The following is an 11,257-nucleotide window of genomic DNA, read 5'->3' on the forward strand; positions in this document are numbered from 1 at the left end:
TTCTTTTTGGTGGTTCAGCTTTATTGCTTAAAATAGACCCTGCAGAATACATTAAAAGTAATCAATCGCAGTTCATACCAAAAATGGTATACCGTTTTAAATGTTCTTGTATAGCATTTAATGGCATTTAATGAAGCAATAAATGCTGGTATCACGTTAATAGATCAACGGTAATATTTAGAGACTTTGAGATACGCAAGATTCCGTTAGTGTATATTTTGAATTTTGTATCCTTCTAGTTCTGGTTTTAGCTAAGAAATTATTTAAGCAGGTTTTAGCGCGATACAAGTACTTCTGGTTTACAACATCTACTGGTTCTATTGGTTTTGTACTAATCCAACATCTACTGGTTTTTCCTTAGCATCTCCACAATAAATTTAATTCTAACATTAACTCAATTAAAATTGAGAAACAAATTCAATTAGAAAATTCAATTTATTCTCTCATAGTGACAATGATTGAACATTTCACTGGTAGATTCACTGATAATGGTGAACAAATTCGTATTTTATTAATTAATCTAAAATGTAAAACACTTAGTGATTTTAGATGGTATAAATATACATTTTTATCTCGTATATATGATATACCAGACTGTAATAATAGTCTTTGAAAAGCCAAATTTATAGATGGTTTACTTTTTCTATTTGCTGAAAGAATTAGAAAAGTTTTAATAAAAGATGATATATATTCCACATGAGAATTATAGTTATGAAAAATTAATAATTACTTGTATACAAGAGGGTTTAGCTCTTTGTAATGAATTAAAATTAAATAATCAAATTAAAAGACAGAATTTACTTGAGAAAAAAAATTAAGTAAATTTTGTGATCAATTTGTTATGGACTTGCCTAATGAAGGTAAGAAGAAAATAATAGATAACAATGAAAAGTTTATAGAAAGAAAAGACATTTGTCTGAAAGACGAAAATAGAAAAAAAAAGAATAGAATAGAAAACTGTGATTTACGGAAAGCAGAAAGATATAATAACAAAAATAAATTAATAATTTGTAGAAAATGTAAAAAGTCAGGACATTATACTAATCAATGTTGGGCTAAAAACAAAATTAATAATTTAGATATAGATGAAAATCTAAAAAAGACATTATTTTAAATAATAATGGATTCAAATAATGATTCTGATAGTGAAATTAACAATTCTTCATAACCTTATAATTCAGAAGAAATTCTGAAATAAATCAAATATTTCTAATTTATATGAATGTGAAAACTGTATACAATGAAAATCTTGTATAAATCATATAGATTATAATAATGATGAGTTTTATAAACTTATGTCTCAATTTCAAGATTTGAATATAAATGTTTTAACAAATAATAATATTTTAGAATTCCTTAAAATGATTAAGAATCCAATATTAAAATCCACAATTATTGATCAAATGGATAATACTGCTTCAACTAGCAGTAATAATATTCTTGTTAAACAAAAACAAGCATATTCAATGAAAGAAATTAAAAATTTTTTACAGAAAAAATATAATCAACAGAATCCAGTTACTATACAGGATCTAGTTAAATAAATAGATAATCTTAAAGAACAAATAAAAATTTTACAACATAACAATAATATTTTAAATTATTGTATTTCAGTTATTGAAAATAATCATAATAATTTAATTAATAATTCTGAAAGTTTTGAAAATATTCAAGATATTTCATTTTCTGATCCCAATCGAAAATATTTATCTGTTCTGAGTATGATAATATCTCAAAATGGTATACTAATATTACTTTATTAATTGATAATTCTTAAAAGAAAATTTTCATTGCTATGCTTGATAGTGGTACAGATTTAAATGTTATACTGGAAGGATTAATTCCTACGAAATATTTTAATAAAATTACTCATTCTCTTTCTCATGCCGGAGGAGAACCTTTAAAAATAAATTATAAATTACCAAAAACATATATTTGCAAAGATAAAAATTGTATTCTAACCAGTTTTTTATTAGCTAAAGATATTGATAGCCAACTTATACTTGGACTACCTTTTATTTATCAAATTTATCCTTTAACATATGTTGATGAAACAGGTATTATATGAACATTTCAAGGTAATGCTATTTATTTTCAGTTAATAACTAAACATGTTCATAGAATTTTAAATGAATTACAAGAAAAGATTGAAAGAAAAACTTTTCAAATAAATTCTTTAAAAGAAGAAGTAAAAATTCTAACTATAGATGATAAATTATAAAATCCTAAATTACAGGAAAAATAAAAAATTATTTATAATAAATTTTCATTAGAAATATGTAATGATCTTGCAAATGCTTTTTGAAATCGTAAGAAGCATATTATATCTCTTCCATATGAAGATAATTTTGATGAAAAGGATATTCCTACCAAGGCTCGTTCTTATCAAATGAATTCGGAATATTTAGAATTATGTAAAAATGAAATTCATTCATTACTAGAAAAAGGTTTGACAAAACCTTCTCAATCTTCTTGGTCATGTACTGCTTTTTATGTTAATAAACATTCTGAGTAGGAAAGAGGAGTTCCTAGATTGGTAATAAATTACAAGCCGCTTCATAAGGTTTTAAAGTGGATTAGGCATCCTATTCCTAATAAAAAAATTTATTAGATAGACTTGTACATGCAATTATATTTTCAAAATTTGATTTAAAATCAGGATTTTGGCAGATTCAAATAAAAGAATCTGGTAGATATAAAACTTCTTTTAATGTTCCAATAGGACATTATGAATGGACAATTATACCATATGACTTAAAAAATGCCCCTTCAGAATTTCAACAAATTATGAATGATATTTTTTATCTGATAGAAATTTTATAATTGTTTATATAGATGATATCTTAGTATTTTCAAATGACATTGAAAGACATTATATTGTATTGAAAATGGCCTTGTTATATCAAAATCTAAAATGATTTTATTTCAAACTAATATTAGATTTCTTGGTCATGTGATTGAAAAAGGAAAATAATTTCTATTCAAAGAAGTATTGAATTTGGATCAAAATTTTCAGATATTATAACTGATAAAACTCAGTTACAAAGATTTTTAGGATGTTTAAATTATATTTCTCTTTATATAAAAAATCTAACAAATGATTCTGCTATCTTATATGATATATTAAAGAAAATTTTTTTACCTTGGCCTGAAAAACATACAGAAGCTGTTAAAAATATTTAAAAAAAAATTAAAAATCTTTTTTGTCTTATGCTTGCAAATCCCCAATGGTATAAAATTTTTGAAACAGAAGCTTCTGAAATAGGTTTTGGAAGAATCTTAAAACAGATAGATCCTCAAACAAAACAAGAATATCTTATTCGATTTTATTCTGGAAAATGGAATAATGCCTAGAAAAATTACTCTACAGTGGTTCCTACAAACATAGGGGATTTTATGAAAATCTTCTTTTATCTACAAAAAAGTGTTGATATAACTTACTTTTTCAGTAATACTCAGCAAAAAAGAAGTTATAACTTCTCTAAGTTCATTATCAAAAACATGATATCTATTGAAGAATGGGGTATATCTCCATTGGTTGAAAAAGAATTTTATTCTGATACTCATAAAATGAGTTTTAAATTTAATTTTTAAGACTATATTGAGAGTTTTAATAAAACTCTATTTTATTATAATGAGAAAAGAAAACATACATAATTTCTAAAAATCTATGAAAATGTTTTCTATTATCCTATTCCAAATTAGTTCTTTACATGGTGGAAGATTTTTGGTCCATCAACAAAAGTTTTGCCCGAGGTTTTCATAAAACCCATGAATACTTGTTAAATGTTTCTCCAAGTATTAAAAAAACATTTACTGAACATAAGATAGATGAAAAGGCTTTATGTCTATTTTTAATGGAATTTGGAATTCCATGGATCTGGAAATGACAACCCGAATTTGGTTATACTGATGAAGGTATCCATTGCCTATAGAGAGTTAGCTCTACTAAATTCTGGGATAAATTATTAGGAGAAGATCCAGCAACTGGAAAGCCTTATGGCACTGAGACTCTTCATCAAATGGAGGAAAAAATTTCATTATACCAGACAGAATTCAATAAGCAACAAGAAAAGGAGAAAACCTCTATGAGTCCTTTTAAGATTCTGACTTAGAGATATTCTGAGATATACTCAAAAGACAAAATGATTGAAGTTTATCTCGAATAAATGAAAAAGGATCTTTATAATAATATTGGATGTTCTGATTCAAAATCTGATAAATCTATGACATCTGAATCCAGTGAAAATCAATTCATTTAATGCAGATGCAAGATGCACAAGATCCAGAGGATGATATTCCTCAATTCTCCCAAATCAATGATATTCTTGAAAATTTGAAAAATACCCTAAAGGCAAATATTAAAGATGATTCAATTATTCATGTTTAATTATGATTATTGGCAGAAAAATCTCACAGGTGGCATATCACATCAAGTTGATGGAATATCACTGTAGAATTTTTTACTTTTGTAACCATGTTACTATTTGTTTTAATAAAGAATTGTATTATTTATATTTTTAGTTGGAATTCGGGGTTGATGTCCGGCTCTTCCTTCTATAAATAGGTTTTTATTTCCCTTTAGAGGGCACAGTCGAGTTTGCTCTCCTCTATTCTTTCTTTGTAAAAAAAACCCTTCTGAATCAATAAAAGCTTCAAGTTAGCTGATTACAACTTTGTAAGTTATCATTGTTTTTATTTTCTATTTTTATTTTTCTGTTTTTATTTATTGTTTTAATTTTATATTTCATAGATTAGCCTGAATGACAGGCTAAAGCATTCGTGCTAAATTATTATCTTACTATGATATGATCTATATTTATTTGTAACTTGGAAATGATTGAGATAATAAAAGATTTATTTAAATTTTTGAAATTTTTATGTAATATAAGATTCTTTGGTTAGAACATAAGGTAAAAAGATGAACCAAGAAATGGTGAACACAAGGTTCGAGTTTATCTAGGAAATAATAAATTCATGTTGTAGCCCTTCAGTCTGCTTAGCCGAGAAATGGCGTTTAAAGCGTTTATGGGTGATTTTTATGAATTTATGTTTCTATGGACCTCGGTAAAATCATCTGTTGTTTAATTTCTTTGGTATATCTTTCATAAATCTTTTTATGTTTTGTAAAAGTTCCAAATAAGAATCTTATATTCATTATTATTCTGAAATTTAAATTTCTCATTTTCTTAGCTCAGTTTGAGTTGAAAATAGTATATAGGCTGGAAACCAATAACCTCCATATGTACGAAAGCCACTAGGAAAAATTTTGGTAAAACAATGCCACGTATCAGATTCACTTTGATTCCAATTAAATAAAACTTAATAAAATATGAATTAATTCAAAATTGTCTATTAATAATTAAATTTAATAGATAACTAAGTGTAACTAATTTAATGGTCAATGTGCCAAAAATTAAATGGAAATATAAGTCAAGTTTGGGGAAACAAGTGTCAAAAATTGAAAATAAACATAGACATGTGTCCAAGATTGGTAGCTCTTCTTCTCGTCAAAAACTTGTGTGAGACAGTCTCACCGATCCTGTGAGACGGATCTCTTATTTGAGACATCCATGAAAATTAATACTTTTTATGCTAAGAGTATTACTTTTTATTGTGAATATCGGTAGGATTGACCTGTCTCACAGATACAGATTCGTGAGACTGTCTCAAAAGAGATCTACTCCCTCTTCTCTTATAAATACATCTATTTTGAAGCATGTTATCAGAAAATTTAATCTAAATTTCGTGAGTTTTGAGAGGATAAGTTGTAATGGGAAGTTAGAGCGAAAAATGTGAGGAAAACAGAGAAAATTAAAGAAAAAATAACAATCTTATCCAAAAATATCCAAATTTTCACAAAAAAAAACCCTTTCATATCTAAAATTCATGACATGCTAGAGGTGTAACAATATGATTATCCAAATCTTCCCGAGAAATTCAAGTTCGTGAAGAACAATTTTTGGAAATATTATAGATAGCCGATTTTGAGATAGCCACTTCAAGCTCGAATTACTTCTTCTTCATTAACCCTCCAGTTTTGAAATATAAGTTGTTCAAAATGTTTCTTAGTTTATAAATGTAAAAACCGATCACCCCGAAAGTCGCCGGAAATACTGGTTTTGGTCATCAAAATTGAGTATGACAGTCATTATAGTTTTTAAAATTATGCTATTGATTCTTTTCAAATTTCAAAATGTGTTCAACATAAAAGTTGTAGATCGTCCAAAATTACTTCATATTGGAAAATTTCAACTATGTGTAGTCGCCGAAGCAACCACAATCGCCGCCGCACAGGCTGTTCAGTTATAACTTTCGAAAGATTCTGCACTATTTTTAAGAATTTCCGAAAGTTTCACGGTTTTTTTATGTGTATTTTAATTGTTATGAATTTTAAAAGATTTATTCAAAATTACCTAGTACAGCTTTAATACAAAATGATTTTTAAAAGTTATAACACCTACTACCGATCTTAACCAATGTAAAATAACTTAAATTATATTTATAAGAAATTATCTTTGCTTGGGAGTGAAATCAAGACAACAAGTAGGCTACTAAAGTGAGGATTTCTATCGTATGGCTTCTACCGAGATGTTTTTCATGTCGATTTCATCAATAATAGAGTTTGATATTTGATTTAGAATTTACATTGAAATTTATAAACTACTGATTTATTCATATATTGCATCATGTTGTGTATTTCACAAATTATTGACCATATTGTACTGTATATTTGAATATCTTGATTTTTTGGTCCAATAAACTATTACTGATTGAATAAATGACTGGATGAATTGAGCCTAGACAAATGTTTATGTACCAGATTTCTTGGTTATTTCTATTTATTGTAAATTCCAGATATAGGATTTCAGGGCTCCAAATAAGATGAAAATTGAAAATAAAATCGTTGTCTTAGCAAAACTGCGACTCTTCCATTGAATTCATATTTTCGTTATATTATGTAAAATAAATTTTTTTACACATTGCTGCTATTGTAAGTAAGATATAATTATGATAATATGATTCGGAGCTCACATTTTGTGTGAGATTTCTCTCAATTTAAAAAAAAAATCTTTAGCTTTTTCCTTTCAAAAATCAAACTTATCAAAGATTCAATCTTCACATTGTTTGTCAATCGTTCTTCACGTGAATTGTCAAATACGAGTTCTCTAAAGATTCTTTTGATTTTGATTGTTATTTTTCATGTTATTTGTTGCTAATTCCAGGTAAATTGCCTTTCCGTCCAATGCCTTTTTTTTTTTTTACTGTAATTAAGTTCGTTTTTGTTCATTCTTATTTCAAAAGAGATGTATGCTCTCATTTTGTTCACTTTCATTTAATGTATGAATAAAGTGATTGGGGAAAGTTCACATCTAAAGTCTTGATTTCATTGAGTTGTTCTCTTAAAAGAGGAGCTCTTTACTATCTTTTCAGACCTTTTGTGCCCTCTCCTATACTACACATACACGCGGACGTCAATCCTATGTGAAATCACATTTCTTTTTTCATTTTCAAAACATATTATTTATATACATTTTTAGTAACAGATATAGATCATCTTAACTCGATACAATAACACATACATAATAAATTAACTGTTCATTCATATACTGACCAAATAAAAGGCAAATATATTATATAATATGCTCTATAATTAAGACAGTACCAAAACTCCACTCTACATGGATCATCAACAAACATTGGGCCCGAAACCAACAAAGCCATTTGCTCCATCAAAAGAGATTTGAATCCCTTCTTGTTGAATGTTCCCTATTATGGAAAGCCTCGAGCTAGATGGTGCAAACGCAAAACAGAATGTGCCACTTTCGTCAACCGGAATCAGGAAGTTCCTTGCCGGAAGGGTCAGTATCGGGCCACCTGACAAGAAAAACGAAACCGTTGGTACCCGAACCGTTATGAATCCACCCAAATCATAGCACGTGTCGAATATAGAAACTCCACGGGCTCGAGGTAGGTTTCCCGTCTCGGCTATGAAAGTGTCTCGAAATGCCACATAAGCTTCCGTAGGCAAGCGCGTCACGGCGGTGCCCGTGTCCATTACAACTCCACCGTCGCCGAATTCGGTTATTTGAAAGGTGTTGTCGGGCAACGGTACCCGTTCACCTCCAACCCCGAGGCCCAAAAGTCCAATATAGTAAAAACTTGGGGCTCGAGGATTTCTTAGCAGCGGAACCCAAGCAGCACCCACGGGCAGCACGGAGCGACCAAACTCTAGCGACCCGGATGACTCGGTTCCCCGGCTCACTAAACAATAGCTAAATGCTCCACCCGTTTGCCCGCCCAACTGACCCACGATGGACATGGACCCTCCACCAAGACCCAACAACCCGGAAGCCCCAACAAACATGCCCCGATTTATATGCCCGCACCCAATAGCCACGTTCTGGACCATCGTGTGCCCGATGGTCAGTGTCTCCAAGGCTAAGTTCCCTTTAGTATACGACCCGTCTCCGTACGAAACCTCGTATTTACACCAACCCGAGTGGCAACCAGAATTCTCGACCCGATCACAAACCGTGGAGCTGCATGAGACACCCGAGAAGGAAGCGGAATAGACCGGGTCGAATACCGGGTCGGATTGATGGTAACACTGTCTACAAGGTTGGCATTGGACCCACACAATATCGCTCCCCGTATCAATCACCATGTATTGGCTTCTGGCCGGGCTACCGACACCGATCCTCACGAAATATTCTCCACTCCCTTCCTTCATTCCGGAAACCACCTCCGACCCAAATCCGGCAACCTCATACTCGGCGGCGGCGTCACTGGATAGCCGGTGGATCAAGCTAGCAACCCTTGTGGCATCCCTTTTCATTCGGCTTGCAAAACGACTGCGGTGGTCTTTATGCCATGAAAATGATATCTTGTCTCTGTGAACCAAATTTAGCTTCACGCTGGAATTACGACTGATTGCTTCTTGAGCTGATCCATGATCAGTATCTTCAACACTACTGAAGTCACTGGTGGGACTGGGGCGGGGACGTGGGCGGAGCTTTGTGGCGGCGATGGATTTCTTGATGTTGAGTTGTTCAAACGGAGGAAAAGGGATTGCATGGCCGGCGGAGGTGGTGATAACCAGGTGGGATAGAGTAGTATGCGGCGGCAGCACAACAGTAAGCAAGAGAAATACTTGAAAGACAACAAAGACGAGCATTTTTGAAGGATTCAACTTTATAGTTGGATGGGTTGCTTTTGTGTGGGAGTGAAAGAATGAGCATTTATTTGCTTCGGGTTTTGGGATTATATGTGACCAGAGAAAAAAGGTGGAACTGTATGCAACACATATAATTGGAGTGAGAGGATTTTATTTTTTATTATTGCTCCCCTAATATTTTTTTTTAACTAATATATCCTGTTAACTGAATCTTATAAACGTACAAATATTGTTAAAATTTATTGAATAATAACAAAATAAGAATGTTTTCTTATAACTGTTAATTCGACGGGTTCAGATCAAGATAAAAATTTGTGTTAGACGGTCTCACGGGTCGTATTTGTGAGACGGATCTCTTATTTGGGTCACCTATGAAAAATATTACTTTTTATGCTAAGAGTATTACTTTTTATTGTGAATATAGGTAGGGTTGACCCGTCTCACAGATTATGATCCATGAGACGATCTCAAATAAGACACACTCTCAAATCAAATTGAAGCAAATATTTCCTATGAATTTTACTATGTAACATTATTTTTTATCCTTTAATAAAATACTTAAATAAAAATTCAAACCACATATTAATAATATTTAAATTTAAATTTTAAACACATAATAATAAAACATCAATTAAATATGATAATTATGTTTCGTTAGTTTAAATATTTAAATTTAAGAGTCTAATTGTCTAAATTATTAATTCTCCAAAAAAAATTTGTTTAAAAAAATACAATATTTCACAAAATAAATATTACATGATAAAATTTATTAAATCTGTAAGGTTCAAAATGAGATAACGTAATCCAACTGCATGTAAATTTAGGGAAAATGACGAGTTAAATGGTTTTAATTTCATGAATTAATTATGGTGTGCATGGTTACATGTTTAAAATATAGTTTTATATTAAAATTGTGTTTTAGAGGTTATTCGAGACGTGATTGAAGAACAGAGACCAACGGCTGAAAAAGAGAAAATATTTTTATTAAATAATTATTTTTAATTGTTTAATATATGATATATTTTTATGGAGATTTTTGAAAATGAGCTATTATGAGATGCTTTTACGCACCGAGTAGTATTTTAAACTGGTATTCAATTTTCGACGAAAATAAGAACTTTTCGATAACTCGGCTAATATTTTCACAAACTTTTTTAAACAAAATATTTTAAATATTAACTAAGGGGCTTAATGGACTATTATACTTAGTTAATGGGCATAATCTTGTACCATGTGTTTTAATTAGAAAAAAAAGTCTAAAACCCTATCCTCAAACCCCATAATCACACGGCCCAACCCCTCAAAGCACTAGGACTGTTTCATCAGCATTCAAAGCACACACTCACACGTATTTTCATAGGAAAGTCACGAGAATTTAAATAATTTCAGCAAGGGTCCATCTCGGTCGACGTTCCTCGCATCGCAAGACGTTTTTTCGTGCGTAATAAACGCAAAGGCACGCCTTAATCTACTTTTTCTCATCTATCACATCATATTATAGGTTGGATGTATGGTTGCATGAAAAATAGATAGCCCTTGCATTTATTTTCGTTTTTATGCCTTGCTACGCCAAAAACTCATGTTTTAATTATTCAGCACTCTTCCTAACGAGGCACAAAGGGGCTGCCATGGTAGGGGAACTTGAAGGGATGTTTTTCCAACACGATAAGGGTCCTTAGATGAAAGGGTGAAGCCTGGTATGGTGCATCAATAAGAGCCGATCGTGCTAGAGGTTCTAAGGCTAGGGCTTGTGGTTTTCAATGGAAAAGGAAAAGGGGCCGCGTGGGGTGTCTTCCAGGTGAAGGGCTGGGCTCCTGAGGGTCCAGCCTCGAGCCATGGTGGTCCACACAAGGCTGGAGAGGCTAGGGAGGAAGGGCGCACGTCTAGGGCACCACCTAGCTGCGGTCGAGAAGATTAGAGAAACCATGCATGTCCTCGTGCATGGCTCGAGAGTCCTGGACAAGGAAGGTCTTAAGGGGCTCGGTCTAGGACCTAAGAGGGTTGGTCGGGGGCTGGTCCACTAGCTTAGGGGCTAGGTTGAAGAAATTGGTGCATGCATGAACTAGGTTTTGCGAAAAA

The 11,257-nt window shown here is 31.5% G+C and overlaps 1 protein-coding gene across 1 annotated transcript; it reads right to left on the reverse strand.

Moving 5' to 3' along the window:
- Window positions 1-7,559: 7,559 nt before the first annotated feature.
- On the reverse strand, window positions 7,560-9,263 carry LOC140803832 (protein ASPARTIC PROTEASE IN GUARD CELL 2-like). The gene has a single exon (XM_073159701.1). The coding sequence runs from the start codon at window positions 9,176-9,178 to the stop codon at window positions 7,691-7,693; it is 1,488 nt and encodes a 495-aa protein (XP_073015802.1). The 5' UTR covers window positions 9,179-9,263; the 3' UTR covers window positions 7,560-7,690.
- Between the last annotated feature and the right edge of the window lie 1,994 nt (window positions 9,264-11,257).

This window comes from Primulina eburnea, chromosome 10, assembly GCF_022965805.1.
Source record: "Primulina eburnea isolate SZY01 chromosome 10, ASM2296580v1, whole genome shotgun sequence".
NCBI classification, from domain to species: domain Eukaryota; kingdom Viridiplantae; phylum Streptophyta; class Magnoliopsida; order Lamiales; family Gesneriaceae; genus Primulina; species Primulina eburnea.